This window comes from Rhineura floridana, chromosome 2, assembly GCF_030035675.1.
Source record: "Rhineura floridana isolate rRhiFlo1 chromosome 2, rRhiFlo1.hap2, whole genome shotgun sequence".
Taxonomy (NCBI): domain Eukaryota; kingdom Metazoa; phylum Chordata; class Lepidosauria; order Squamata; family Rhineuridae; genus Rhineura; species Rhineura floridana.
Genome location: NC_084481.1, coordinates 104,650,214 through 104,666,083, shown reverse-complemented (window position 1 = coordinate 104,666,083; position 15,870 = coordinate 104,650,214). Strand labels below are relative to the sequence as shown.

Genomic DNA, 15,870 nt, shown 5'->3' with positions numbered 1-15,870 from the left:
TAGAAGATACTTACTATATAGCTTCGCCGCTACATTTAATAAGCTAATTGGGCGGTAATTACCAGGATCCTGCCTATCCCCTTTTTTGTAAATCGGTACAAGTATACTTTGTCGCCAGCCATTGGGAACAATGCCCGAGTCGTTAATCTGCGTAAAAAGCTTGGCAAGAATAGGAGCCCACCAGTCCGGAAACTGCTTAAAAATTTCGGGGGGTAAAAAATCCTCACCGGGGGCTTTACCGGCTCTAAGAGAGTCAATAAGCAATCTTACTTGGATTGGCATGACCGGTGGCCAAGATGGTAAAGACGATTCAGTGGTGCCATCAAGGGCTTTAGGGGGGGTAGAGTATGATGCATAAAGTCGGCTAAAATGTGAATGCCAGGCTGATGCTGATATCTGTCCTAAAATTATAGGCCTAGATGTACCCATACTTGTCGCCACGAGGTCCCAGAACTGTTGTTCCTATTTTTTCTGTCACCGTCATAGCTAATTGTCGCCAGCGGGATTCCGCAAAAGCAACTTTTTTTTGTTTCAGGAGACATTTATATGAAGATCTCAAGGCCGCCAAAAGGTCAGGGGAGAAATTCCTCGGACACCTACCTATCTGTTGAAGGCAGGACGCCAACCTTCTCTTGGCAATCTTACATTCCTGGTCAAACCAGACATTGCCATTATGTCTATTACCCGTAGGGTGATCTTTCCTGGTCAATTTAGGTTTTAAATAGGCCAAAATTGTCTGGTATGCTATCAAAGGGTCCACCTCAGAATTCAGGACTCCCAAACGAAGGGATTGGAGAAAGCTATCCTCAACAAGTTTTGCAATAGATAGACACAAATTATTAGACCAATGGGCTCTCCGTTCCGCCACCACTAAACCATCAGAAAGTGGCAAAGAATGCAAAAAAGTTGAGAAAATTGGACTTAAATGTAACCGAAGGGGAAAGTGATCACTTTCCGTCCTGTGATCAACAACAAATCCAAGGATGTCTGATAGTAGTGTATGGGAAACCATCATATAATCAATTGTGCTGGCACCCCGGATATTTAAATAAGTGAAAGCACCCTTGGAAAAGTCGACATCTGAGCCATTCAGTATTTCATGGTGATGTGCCAATGCAAGTTCTACCAAACGCTTACCCTCGCCATTCGATTTTTTATCTTGTAGGATCTTACAAAACGTGCCAGTCTGACAGGGTGGACCCCAGTTGGTAGATGTTACACCACCAGACCATAGATCGCCCAATCTAGCGTTAAAATCCCCACAAAGGAGGAGGCGGTCGTTAGCAAATCGAAGCTCTATTTGTATAAGAGTTTCAGCTAGCCGGTCCCAAACACTATTGTGACCCAGGGACTTTGCTTGCGAAGGGGGAAAGTAGATGTTTATACAAATAAGGGATCCTACAGGTTTGCCCTTAATCCTGAGGATCTGGACATATTGCGGGAGAGTAGTGGGCAAATGATAAACCTCAGCTGACAGATCAGCTGAGATAAAGGTAGTGTGTCCTCCACTACCACGACCTTTTAATGATTGTTTTACCGCTGGGGTGGAGAAAGCACAATAACCATGCAAATACATTTTAGCTGGATTTACAACCCAGGTTTCCTGGAGACAAATGATCTTAAACTTACAGAGGTAGTCAACAAAATCCTCATCATATAACTTACTCTCCCAGCCCATGATGTTCCAGGATAGAGCTGACAATTGTCAGTCTATACACATTAAATCACAGTCCATAGAGGTACTGATACAGCCCTTAAGAATGGGAGGTGATATTAGGGCCTGCAGGCTTTCCCCCTTTACTACTGTCTTACTGGGCTGACTTTGGGACTTAGCCAGAACACAAAGTGGTTCCAGAGGGAGCTGGGATGGAGGGCTTTGTAAACTTCTGTTCCCAAGAGGGTTATCGGGAAGCCCCAGCTCCTCAGGTTCCAGAAAACTCATCCTAGTCCAAAGATCAGGCGATGTTGGTTTCGCATGTCTGGCTAAATTATAAGCATCCAAAAGATTGGGAGAAGAATTCTCATTTGTGCTAATGGGGGAATCTTCCACCCCCCTTCTTTGCACACTAATAACTGGTATTGATCCGCCCACACACTGATTCCCATTTAAACAATGGGACACTATTAAACAAGGGAGGTGGGAGATCCAAGCCATTAAGTTTTACTTAACTGCTGTTGGCCATATTGTCTGGACCTGGAATTGTGGTTAAAGATAATTATGGCTAGTTTCAACAAGTCAGCTTCATAACCCATGGTTTGAAGGTGGCTTATTTTAAATAGACCATAGTTAGCACTGACCACAATTCAGACTACAGGACAAACAGCAGTTAATTGAAACTGAAAGTAAAAGTTTTTTAAGTCACCATCTCAGCTACATGGAGAGAAAGGGAGTGAAAAGGCTTGGTGTGGCTTGTACGTATCTGGATAAACCATAGTTTATTGTGATGTACAAACACAGCCATTGTGCAAATAGGAAACCTTGCTTGCTTTCAGAAATAATGCAGTTTGAGACTATGCCACTTGATTTGTTCCAAAATGCATGGCTGATGGACACAAAAGAAACCCTGTGATGTGGCTTCAGGTGTGATTAGCCTGCTATTGTAAGTGGTCCAAATTGCAAAATAGACTAGAAAATGGAAAAGGGGTTGTTAATTAAATGTTTAATTTTTAAAAATATCTGTTATAAATGATTACATGTTCATATTTTGTGATAATTAACAGCTGTAAAAATGGCAAAGAATGCATTGTTCCAGAATTGTACAAAACTCAGAGTCACTATTGGCTCTGGAAGCATTTTCAGCTGAACAGCAGGTAAAATGCTTTTAAATGAATGAATAAATATTGGTCGTTTCTTTGTTCAAATTCTTCTTTCCAGCTTCAGGAAGTGTTGCAATGGAAGCTGGTTCTGATGGGGAAGATGATGTGGAAAATGCAGACAAGGTGACTGAGACAGTAATGAATGGCAGCATGAAGGAGACCCTTAGCCTTACTGTAGATGCTAAAACTGAAACTGCTGTCTTCAAAAGGTAGGAAAACGCTAATGCTTTCACTCAACCTGAGAACATGGGTTTTGATTATATTAATCTTTAAAAAGTTGGCCTGACATTCAGTCTTACATTTTAGAAGCATTTAAAAACATACGTCCATGGCAAAACAGGGAACTTGCTACAAAAAATCCAGGTATTAAAGTGTTGTTTGACTAAAGTTGGAAGGCTTGATATTTCATAATCTACCTTTCTATTAATAATAATTGATGATGATGATATAGTACACACATTTCCAACACAAACAATAAGAAAAAATGAAAAAGAATTACATAAAACACAAAAGAATGAAAACACTTCTGTAGATATGTTTGCAACTATTATTTGTAGACAAATAATAATATATGCACACAAGGAAGGGGACGGGAAACTCCTCTCAAAAGTCAGAATCTTAGCGGGGGGGATTAACAATAAAAATAACTATTCTGTTTCTGTTCCTGATACCTTAATGTAGTAGCAATATAGTCATTCTCCTTGGATGATCATCCATCCAGTGGGTCTTGTGCACTGCCAGGCGTCCACAGGAATTGTAGTTAATTTCTGAAGGGAATAGGTCGCCTCAGTCATGTGACCCCTCAGTTAATAGGAACTAATGTGTTTCTGCTTTCTGATACCCTAATGTAGCAGCAACCTAGTCAATATACCAATGATTATTAAAATAAAAACATATCAGTCCTTTGATTTCTGTATCTGCCATTCTAGTAATGGATAAACTATACCCACTCATCCATACATTCTGTACCTCTTGATATCCCTTCCCTCTTACTCACAAAGTAAGTTAACATGTCCATTACTGCAAGTGCTAAACATTTATTCAGCCATTCATCTTCATTGGGAGGTTGTGCCAATTTCCACCTTCTGGCCACATGATTTTTGCTGCCATAATCATCATCATCATCAATCAATCAATTAATTAATTAATACCCCGCCTTTCGGCCAAAGGTCCCCAAGGAGGCTTACAAAAAACACAAATATAAAAATACAATATAAAATACATCTATAAAACAATTCAATTTACAAAAGTTAAATAACTACTCTTAGGCTAACAATGTAAATGAGGGAAAAGAACAAGGGAAAAAGCACGCTCAGGCACCAGTTCTCAAGTTACAGTTCTTATCATGACCAGCTGGAATGGAAGCAGGTAGCCTGATAGCATGGTGTATAGCATTATACATGCTAATGATGTAAGATTATCCAAAATTTCATCTGGAATAACCTGGAATATTATCAACATCAAAGGTGGTCTTAAAGGGAAACCTGTTATATCTGAGATTAATATGGACTACGTGGAACCATTATGTAGAAACGGTGCAATCCCACCACGTTTGAGATTAGCATGGAAATGGAAATGGACTGCCTTCAAATTGATCCCAATGTATGGCTACCCTATGAATAGGGTTTTCATGGTAGGTGGTTTTCAGAGGGGGTTTACCATTGCCTCCCTCTGAGGCTAGTCCTCCCCAGCTGGCTAGGGCATGCTCAGCTTGCCACAGCTGCACAAGCCAGCCCCTTCCTTGTCTGCAACTGCCAGGTGGGGGTCAACTGGGCTCCTTGAGACTATGCAGCTTGCCCACGGCTGTACAGGTGGCAGGTCACATAACCCCTGAGCCACACCCTGTGGGGGTGATCTTTAGCTGACCCTTGACATCCAGGAGACACGATCGGTTTTTGAACTCACAGACTCTGGACTCCCAGCCAGGCTCTCCTCCTCACTGTGCTATACCAGCTGTAGATTAGCATTAGCTTCATGGCATATCCAGCTCCTGAAATAGTTCAGACTGCATTATATTTAAGCCTTCTTTAAGCCTTAAAGTACCACTTTAAGACTAACTTACACTGGGATTCATGGTCCTTTTGTCTGTGAACTGCAGTAACCAGATTTTTGGGGAGTAAGGATTTTTCTATCTCCTGACATACCAGCTTCTGAATCATGGATCTACTGCCTCTCTTTATCTCTGCCTCTTGCCTTTGTGGTTTTTCCAATTTTTTTAATGTTCTGATCATGTTGTAAACTACCATGAGTGTTTCAACAGGAAGCCAGGGCATAAATAAAATTCTTGGTATACTTAACTGAGGACAGTTGGTACAGTTTACATCGGGGTGAGGAACGTCTAGTCTCTGGGCCAATCATGGCCCTTCAAGGGGTCCCAAAGGCCATTTTCCCAAGCTGTGGCTTGGGGAAATGGTCTTGGGGGCTAAATGGGACCTAGATCGCATAGCAAAAGGGACCAAGATGGCATAGCCACCGAGTTCAGATTAAAGCCCTGTGCAAAAGTACCCTTTGAAGCAGCTTGTGCACGAACTCCTTCAAAGGTGTGCTTGCAAAGGCCTTACAACAGAATAATGTCTGTGAATGTACTAGGAGCTGAAATAAGTGCAGTTGAAATTTGGTGGCATCCATTTTGAAAGATAATGTCTAGAAAATCTGTTCCAGAGTGTGGTGATGTCTGCAAGTTTTTCTGGTTCATTTATAAGTATACGTATCCTAGGTGGTTTTGTTTAGACAAATCAGAACAGAACGTTTTACGGGACTTCATTACAGGGACTGAATTAATTTGGCACTGGTTAGGCCTCATCTTGAGCACTGCATCCAGTTCTGGTCATCACACTTTAAGAAGGATGCAGACAAACAGGAACAAGTACAGAGGAGGAAAACAAGGGGACTAGAGACAAAGCCCTATGAGGAGAGACTGAAATAACTCTGCATGTTTAGCCTTGAGAAAAGAAGTCTTATGGAAGATATGATAACACTCTTTAAGTACTTGAAAGGTTAGCACACAGAAGTCCAGGTTTTCCGTAGGAGGACTGCCATCAAGCGGGTTATAGCTCCACCTATCGTCCAAAGGCAAGAATGTTCTGAAGTCAAGACTAGGGGCGTCAGGCCCCTCCCACTCTCCAGTTCATTCTTGCCTTTCGTCCGTACAAGTTTGAATTTACTGATAGCATAGCTTCTAGATACGTTTTTGTGTTTCTGTGTGACAGGGTGGGAGGTTTTTTTTGTGTGTAGTCCTGTTCGTTTCCTTCCCTCTGTCTTGTCTTGAACGGCCTTGTTTAAAATTGTCTTTTATTCCTGGGGAATTTCTTTGGGGGTTTTTTCCCTTGCCCGTGTTTTTTTTTCCCAGTGCCTCGCCTAACGGCGTTTTTAGGAAGACTGCGGCTTCCTCTACCTCAGGCGGTGGACGCAGCTTTAGCCGAGAGCTTGCGGCTGCAGCTCCTGTTCTGCTCCGCCGTTTTTTTTCCGTGCCGTTTTTGGCTTGCCGTCTACCTCAGGTGCCAGCTACTCGGCTCCTTTTGCCTTCAGTCCCTGTATTCATTGGATTGTTGCCCTTTTGATTTCTGCTGTGACATTTTTTCTTCGAGGTGGAGGAGCCTGTGGCTGCGGCTCTCCTTCCTTGGGCTATTCTACCCCCCTCCCCTGACTCGTTCCGCGGCTTAAAAAACCTCGCCGCAACGGTCTCTAGGCGGCTGCAGCTTATTACTATTCCCTGCTACTGCCTCAGTGGCTACGGGAATTTTGCTGGCCGTTCTGTCCCCTTGTAAGAGTTTTTTCCTCTGGCTTTTAAAGCCGCGATTGCGTCTCTCAGCCCCGCGACTGAAGAACATGTTTCTGGCCGTTTTTTCTCGCATTTATTTTTTCTGATCAGCTCCATTTCGGATCGCTGCTTATCCTCAGTCCGCCATTGCTCCCTCCTCGTCCCTCCACAATTTTTGATAGAAAATTTTTCCCGCTCTTGTCGCGGGCGCCATTTTGTTTGTCCCTCTGTTCCCGATCTTTATGTTAGCCTATTCAGTAGACAAAGGGGTCTAGCTTCCGCGGCTGTGGATAGCGCCAAAGGCTGCAAGTCAGCTCTCACAGTGCGATCTACTTTCTGTGTGTGTGCTGCATATAGGATCCTACAATTCTACTAAACCTGCTCTGCTGTTTTTTGCAAATACTGTCTACTGCAACTGTTTGACCCTGAACATTCTCACCTGTGACTGAACTGTTCACTCTGCCCCATTCGTGACTGTGTACTAAGGCTGTTGATAATATACAAAGCTATTTGGACTGTACATTCTGCCCCATCCGTGGCCGTGTACTAAGGCTGTTGATACTATACAAAAGCTGTTTGGACTGTACATTCTGCCCCATCCGTGGCCGTGTACCAAGGCTGTAAATTCTGCCCCATCCGTGGCCTTGTACCAACGCTGCTGAATCTGTACATTCTGCCCCATCCGTGGCCGTGTACTGAGCTTTTCGGGTCTGTACATTCTGCCCCATCCGTGGCCGTGTACTGAAACCCTTGGGAGTATATGATGGCGGAACAGCCAGTAACAGCTCAGGCAACCAAGCCTAAACAGTCTAAGGCATTATTATTAAAGCTAGTTTAACTAAGCACATAGAAGAACAAGCCTTGCTGAAGCAGAGCCAGCATGGCTTCTGCAAGGGAAAGTCCTGTCTCAGTAACCTATTAGAATTCTGTGAGAGTGTCAACAAGCATATAGATAGAGGTGATCAAGTGGACATAGTGTACTTAGACTTTCAAAAAGCGTTTGACAAGGTACCTCACCAAAGACTTCTGAGGAAGCTTAGCAGTCATGGAATAAGAGGAGAGGTCCTCTTGTGGATAAGGAATTGGTTAAGAAGCAGAAAGCAGAGAGTAGGAATAAACGGACAGTTCTCCCAATGGAGGGCTGTAGAAAGTGGAGTCCCTCAAGGATCGGTATTGGGACCTGTACTTTTCTACTTGTTCATTAATGACCTAGAATTAGGAGTGAGCAGTGAAGTGGCCAAGTTTGCTGACAACACTAAATTGTTCAGGGTTGTTAAAACAAAAAGGGATTGCGAAGAGCTCCAAAAAGACCTCTCCAAACTGAGTGAATGGGCGGAAAAATGGCAAATGCAATTCAATATAAACAAGTGTAAAATTATGCCTATTGGAGCAAAAAATCTGAATTGCACATATACGCTCATGGGGTCTGAACTGGCGGTGACCGACCAGGACAGAGACCTCGGGGTTGTAGTGGACAGCACGATGAAAATGTCGACCCAGTGTGCGGCAGCTGTGAAAAAGGCAAATTCCATGCTAGCGATAATTAGGAAAGGTATTGAAAATAAAACAGCCGATATCATCATGCCGTTGTATAAATCTATGGTGCGGCCGCATTTGGAATACTGTGTACAGTTCTGGTCGCCTCATCTCAAAAAGGATATTATAGAGTTGGAAAAGGTTCAGAAGAGGGCAACCAGAATGATCAAGGGGATGGAGCGACTCCCTTACGAGGAAAGGTTGCAGCATTTGGGGCTTTTTAGTTTAGAGAAAAGGCGGGTCAGAGGAGACATGATAGAAGTGTATAAAATTATGCATGGCATTGAGAAAGTGGATAGAGAAAAGTTCTTCTCCCTCATAATACTAGAACTCGTGGACATTCAAAGAAGCTGAATGTTGGAAGATTCAGGACAGACAAAAGGAAGTACTTCTTTACTCAGCGCATAGTTAAACTATGGAATTTGCTCCCACAAGATGCAGTAATGGCCACCAGCTTGGACAGCTTTAAAAGAAGATTAGACAAATTCATGGAGAACAGGGCTATCAATGGCTACTAGCCATGATGGCTGTGCTCTGCCACCCTAGTCAGAGGCAGCATGCTTCTGAAAACCAGTTGCCGGAAGCCTCAGGAGGGGAGAGTGTTCTTGCACTCGGGTCCTGCTTGCGGGCTTCCCCCAGGCACCTGGTTGGCCACTGTGAGAACAGGATGCTGGACTAGATGGGCCACTGGCCTGATCCAGCAGGCTCTTCTTATGTTCTTATGTTCTTAAGGCAACCAAGCGCAAACACATCAAGGCGGTTGCCAAAACTAAGCACATATCCAGCCACAGCACAACCAAGCGGGCATGCTACATTTCTGTACCAGTTTCTGAGGAGGCTGGCCAGGAACCACTAACAAGTCTGTTTAATTCTCCAAATGCATCCTCTGAGGAGGATTTTCCAGGGTTTCCTGACCAGCCAGCAGCCAGCTATCCTCCTCCCATATTACCACCAAGGGCCTCTTCCTCTTCTCAACCTGCCGAGCCATCCACTTCTTTGCCGTTGCAAGCACAACCACCCTCCACACCGGGGCTGCAGCTGTCTCATGAGTTCATTTTGCAACTACAAGACATGCTGTCTTTCTTTTCTCAAACACAGACACATGCACAAGTCACTGCTGCACCTCAGTGGAATGTTTGCAGACAACCTGAGGATCTGGGCCACTATGTACACAATGAGGCAGGCCCATCATGCTCCCCAAACCCTTTTGACATCGCCAGGGGCAGGTTTGTCGATGACGTCTCTTGTGGGGAGGACCCACCATATGCCATGCAAGCCGAAGGTGACGACTGGAGTGACCAATCGGAACAAGAGGAAGACACATCCTATCGTCTGTTTGACACCTCTGATTATCAGCCCCTTGCTCGCAGGGTACTGAATACCCTTGGTCTACAATCTACACAACCTGCAGCTGCCACTCCCGCAATTAAGGGGGCCAGGGTCCTGAAATCCCCCACTCCAGCGGAGCACTACCTTCCAGTGCCAGACCCTATTACAAAGCTGCCCAAGGACGAATGGTCTCACCCATTACAAACACGCCGTTTCAACGCCCTTGCAGACAAGCTTTACTCTTTGGCTCCTGAGTTCACCAACAAACTGGCCGTCCCTGGCATAGACAAGCCAATCTCCAGTCTAGTTTCTAGCTCCCTGTTGCCGAGGAAAGGAGATTCACATTTAAAGGACGCCACTGAGCGCAGGCTGGACTTTGCATTACGCAAGAACCATGAGGCTACCGCATTCTCTATGCGAGCGTCTGCATCAGCTTCCATCTTTTCCAGGGTAGCGATGATGTGGTTGGATGACCTTTTAGATGACCCTAACCCCAATCCGGTCTCTATGAGGAGGTCACTGGTGAAATTATGTAAAACGGCGGCGTTTGTGGCTGATGCAACCTTGGACGCACATCAGTTGGGAGCAAGAGCTATGGCAACTCAGGTAGTTGCTAGGCAGACCCTTTGGCTTCATCACTGGCAAGTGGACTCTACAGCCAGGGTCAATTTGTCAAGGGCATCTTATTCGGGCTCACTACTCTTTGGCGAGGACGCCGTAAAGGCAGTACTTATTGACCCCAAAGATGCTCTGAAGTCTGTCTTGGCCACTGTCAGGAACGTTGATCGCAGGCCCTTCCGACGTTTCACCTCATACCGCACAACCCAGCCCTTTCGAGGAGCGCGGCCCAGGGGACAAGGCCGCATTTTCGGTACCACTGATTTCCATTCCCCCAGGACGTGATACCAGTCGGGGGCAGACTGCTTCTGTTTGGAGACCATTGGCTGTGTCTGACTTAGGTCCCCTGGATCAGAGATCTTTTTTGTTATGGCTATGCACTAGAGTTTTGGACAACCCCTCCCGACAGATTTCACCCCTCTCCTTGGCCCAGGGCACCATGCAGGCACTGCATCATGCAAACAGCCATACAGCACCTCTTGAACACGGCGGCAATAGAGCCAGTCTCTTCAACAGAGAGGTCGGAAGGGGTGTACTCCCTCCTATTTGCTGTGCCCAAACGAGATCTGTCATGGAGGGCGGTGCTGGACCTCAAGTTCATCAACCGTTTTGTAAAGTATCGCAGATTCAAAATGGAATCACTCCACTTCATTACAGAAAGCCTTCACGAAGGAGACTTCCTGGCTTCTATCAACCTAAAGGGAGCGTATCTCCATGTGCCCATTTGCATAGCCCACAGAAAATTCCTTTGGTTTGCCTTCGGCCCCCAGCATTTCCAATATTGAGTGATGCCGTTCGGCCTCTCGTCTGCCCCGAGAGTAGCTTACCTCCAACTTCAAGGGGTGCACATCTACCCCTACCTGGACGATCTTTTAATACGAGCGAGTTCCAGGGAGCTGGCTCATCGACATCTAAAGCTCACGCTCCATGTCTTCCAGACCTACAGCTGGCTAGTCAATTTCAAAAAAAGCCATCTACAACCAACCCAACGCCTACAACATCTAGGGGCGATGTTAGACACCCGGCAGGCGACGGTCTTCCTGTCTCCAGACCGCATAACTGCTATCATAGACATCACCAGATCTCTAATGCGTCACGCAACCGCAGACGTCATACTTTTAGCCAGAGCTCTCGGAATGTTGATATCCACCATCCATATTGTGCCATGGGCTCGAGCTCATTCTCGCCACCTTCAGTGGGCTTTGTTACCATTTCAGCAGGACATTGCCAGCTCAAATCATCGAGCAATTCCTTTGAGCCCCGCATTGCGTTTTTCATTTCACTGGTGGACCAGGGTCCAACACCTCACCCAGGGCACTCCATTCAGAGAACCCCGCAGGACTGTTATCACCACAGATGCCAGTCTCCTCGGCTGGGGTGCCCACTGCAACTCCCACTTCATTCAGGGGGTCTGGACCGCAGTAGAGCAGAATCACAACATCAATTGGCTGGAGCTAAAGGCTGTCCACTTAGCTCTGATCCATTTTCAGTCTCTGTTCCCCTTGGACCATGTTCTCATTCGAACGGACAACACGTGTGCGAAATCACATTTAAACAGACAGGGGGGAACCCCGTTCTTTGCAGAACCTAGCTTACCTCATCTTCGACTGGGCAGAACAACATCTACAATCTTTGAAAGCGGAACATCTCCGAGGAATTTGGAATGTGACAGCAGACTGGCTCAGCAGACAACAGGTCTTTCCAGGAGAATGGAAACTTCGTCCGACCATTTTCCATCTTCTCCAGCGTCGGTTCGGCGTCTTCTCAGTCGACCTGTTTGCCTCCAGTCGCAATTACCAGCTACCCAGGTACTTCGCACGATACCTGGACATGACAGCGGAAGCGGTGGATGCTCTGTCGCTACCGTGGCCAGATGGCCTATTGTACGCCTTCCCTCCAATACCACTAGTAGCCAGAACTTTGAGGAAGGCGTGACGCGAAAGGGCACAGTTGGTTCTGATAGCACCATATTGGCCCCGTCGCCCGTGGTTCTCGGATCTCCTTGCAATGTCGGTGACGGAACCTTGGACACTTCCAGTCAGGCCAGACCTCCTCTCCCAGGGCCCAGTGTGCCATCAGGACCCCAAGTGGCTCAACCTAACAGTGTGGCTTTTGAGGTCGGCTGGACTGTCTGACGCTGTGATTGACATTATCTTGGCCTCGAGAAGACCATCTACCACTCGTATATATCAACATACTTGGGTGTCCTTCTCCAGGTGGTGTCAGTCCCAGCACTTCGATCCGTCCCAGGCCACAATACAACAGGTACTGCAATACCTTCATAGGGGCCTCATGATGGGACTTAGACACAACACCTTACGTCGACATGCGTCCACTCTGTCATCCATCCTCTCAGTATCCTCCACTGGTGCTCCAATTGCATCGCACCCGTTCATCAAACGCTTTCTGAGGGCATTCAAGGTCTTGTTCCTGATCGCGATCACCTCTGCGAGACGAGTCTCAGAACTGGGCGCATTGTCTTCTGCCCGCCATCTCTGTGTCTTCCATAAGGACTCTGTTGTGCTGAAGACTGATCCTTCCTTCCGTCCCAAGGTCGATTCAGTTTTCCATTGCAACCAGGACATTGTTCTGCCTTCCTTTTGCCCGAATCCTACCCATACTCTCGAGAAGGCTTGGCATTTGTTGGATGTCCGGAGGGCTCTCAAGACCTACCTGTCCAGGACCCAGGATATACGCCGATCTGAGTCTTTATTTGTATCTTTTCATCCGCGTTCTATGGGGCATAAAGTAGCTAATTCCACCTTATCCCACTGGTTGCGTGCATGTATTGCTTTAGCTTATGAGTCCCTTAAGCTTCCAGTTCCAGCTAGCATAACAGCTCATTCCACTAGGGCAGCGGCCACTACGGCTGCTTTTGCTACCAACGCTCTTGTTGCTGATATCTGCAGAGCTGCTGTTTGGTCTACCCCACACTCGTTTATAAGGCATTACAAAATAGATCGTTATGCATCTGCCAATGCCTCTTTTGGCAGACGAGTGTTGCAATAGGTTCTTAATGATGATTAGGATGTGGGTGGTCCCTCCCTGTTATGGGCTGCTTTGGTACATCCCGCTTGATGGCAGTCCTCCTATGGAAAATGGACCATTGGTCTCACCTGAAGGGTGATTTTCATAGGAGGACTGCCATCACGACCCTCCCAGTTGGAGGATACCGAGATATTTCTCTGGGTTTTTTATATATTTCTGTTACGCTATTATATCTACATTTATTAGAGAACTCAAGACTGCTATTACTGTTATATCGTTAAGAGAGTCATATTTTTATGAATACTATTGTGTTATGTTCTTGCTGGTAGGCCTGTTGGCCTTTTTCCCTGCATTTTTAGATATCTCTCTTTGGACTCACTGCGAATGAACTGGAGAGTGGGAGGGGCCTGACGCCCCTAGTCTTGACTTCAGAACATTCTTTCCTTTGGACGATAGGTGGAGCTATAACCCGCTTGATGGCAGTCCTCCTATGAAAATCACCCTTCAGGTGAGACCAATGGTCCAATCTCTTTGTTGTCTCAGAGTACAGGACATGGAATAATGGGCTCAAGTTGCAGGAAGCCAGATTTCAGCTGAACTTCAGGAAAAGCTTTCTAACTGAATGATTGACACCTACTTTCAAAGAACTTTAAAATGTTGGTTAGATAGGACTTACCCTTGGGGATGCCATGCTAGTGGTTCTTCAGCAAGACATCTTCTACATGCTTGGTAGAAGCTTGGATGGATGGAGAGTATCCAACTCCATTTGGGCTTGTCCTTGGTTTGTCTCACTGCTCACAGGGTAGGCTGGGGTGGCTTGTCTTTCTCCCAGGGCTTCGTTTGGGCGTAATTTGACTTTCTGTCTGTCTTGCCCTATCACTTTTCTTGGGCAAAGGTTGAAGCTCATTGGTAGAATACATGCTTTGGATACAGAAGATCCCATGTCTGATCCCTGGTCTCTCTGAATAGGGTTGAAAAGACTTCAGAAGTCTGTAACCCTGGAGAGAAGCTGCCAGTCCTTGAAGACGGTACTGAGCTAGATGCACCAGTGGCCTTACTCCATATAAAGCAGACTCCTATGTTCTTCCTTCTCTGTTTTAGCAGTTATTGGCTTCAGTGTTCCAGTTCTCTAGGGGTTTTTTTTAATTAAAATTTTGTCTCTGTCAGTTTCACCATGTTTCACACTGGTCTTCCTCCATATGAAAGGGTCAAAGGTTGTTTAATTTGCATAAGCCTTCCCTGAACAGTAAGTGGTAGGAGATGATTACAATCTGGGTATCCTTCATCCACCAATGATAAGGAATGTTCATGGTGAGTTGAATGTTAGTCTTCTTGTTTGCATTAATGCTGAGTGCTCTCGTTTTGCCATAATACATATAAATCTAGAACTGAATTCATGTTTTGTGAATATTAATAGTGATTGCTTAGCCAAACTATTTATTTATATTCCTTCAACAATCCCATTTTAATGCTATTCTGTGTTCTTCCCATATTATTTAAGGGTCACTTCTTAGAATATTTTGTACTAAAGTACAGATATCTGAAGATAAATTAGTATATATATATATTGCATTATAAAGGGTGCACATGTGTGTGAATTATGTTCCCCTCTCCAAATCGTGTGAGTGGTGGCTGGGCAATGATCAGACACCCACTTATGTATTTTGTCTTTTTCTCTAAAGTTGTATTCTATTCTTTTGGAAGCTCAGAACAATTTACACAAGTTGGTACTTATGAAACTGCTCACAATTTCTTATCTGGATTGAGGCCTAGTTCTTATAAACAATGAGCAGGGCAATAAACTTGTGTGTGGAGTGTACCACTTCAGAGTGCAAGTGGGGGCTTATGTGACTGAATGGATTCCTCCAGACCAAGAAAATAAAAATCCTACCCTCATGCAAAACAAGCACTAAAGGGGGAAGGCTAGGTTACATGGAAATTATGTGTGAGTCCCCACCTCCAGTCTGAAGTGGTACAGTACAGACACAGGCTTACCACCTCATCTGCTGTTTGTGGGAAGTAGGCCAGAGACTTGTGGCTTCAACAAAGTAGTACAATCATGTGCCCTCAGAACATTTTCACCAAAGAAAAGGACTAGTTCACCTAGCAATTTTGAATTCTCATGTAACTACTACGTCTTTGCTTGCTGCATTAATAGGGCTTAGTCTAAGGGCTATTTTTTCTAAGAGTATCTTAATGGTCTTTTTTTATATTCCTTTTCTGTTCTTTTCCCCCTTCCTCCTCACTTTTGGCTTCAGAGTGTTGAAATCCTATCGGTATGTACAGTAAAGATCAATTAATGTTTTTCACTTTGGGCACCATCTATATTCTTTATTCTTTTTTATTACTCTGTAATCTACATCCTGCATTTTTTCCAGTCCACTTCCTTTTAAGTGAACATAAACTGATGCCAGTGATGAATGTCAACAGAATCCACAACCTTGTGCTTGTTTTCCATGTTTCAGTCATATTGCTAAAAATCTCTAAAATCGATTTGCATGTGACCTCTGGACCCTTTCTACCCCAGCCTCCCACTAATGCATGATGATACAAATGTTTAAAACACAAATGAATCTGTAACCTGTTTCTTCATTAGTGAGGAAGGAAAATTGTCTACCTCGCAAGGTGCTTCTTGTAAATATGTGGTGGAAGAGAATACAGAAGCTGAAGAAGAAAATCCTGTCACACCACAGCCTGCTAGCAGCGGTCTGGAACAGAGGTAGCTCTATTGCCAACTTTTCAAATTGTGGTTTGTTTTTACTATTGGAATGATGGATTTATTTAAGGATTTGTATTCTGCCTTGGAAAACAAATGTTTTCCA

General features: G+C 45.1%; 1 protein-coding gene across 8 annotated transcripts in view; it reads left to right on the top strand.

Moving 5' to 3' along the window:
* Positions 1-15,870, top strand: part of PPP6R3 (protein phosphatase 6 regulatory subunit 3) — a 158,084-nt gene that overhangs the window by 135,559 nt on the left and 6,655 nt on the right. For all 8 annotated transcript variants that reach the window (XM_061609953.1, XM_061609948.1, XM_061609951.1 and 5 more), the window contains 2 exons: positions 2,876-3,026; positions 15,645-15,767. In XM_061609953.1, the coding sequence (XP_061465937.1) occupies positions 2,876-3,026; positions 15,645-15,767 (274 nt within the window). The remainder of the gene's footprint in view (positions 1-2,875; positions 3,027-15,644; positions 15,768-15,870) is intronic.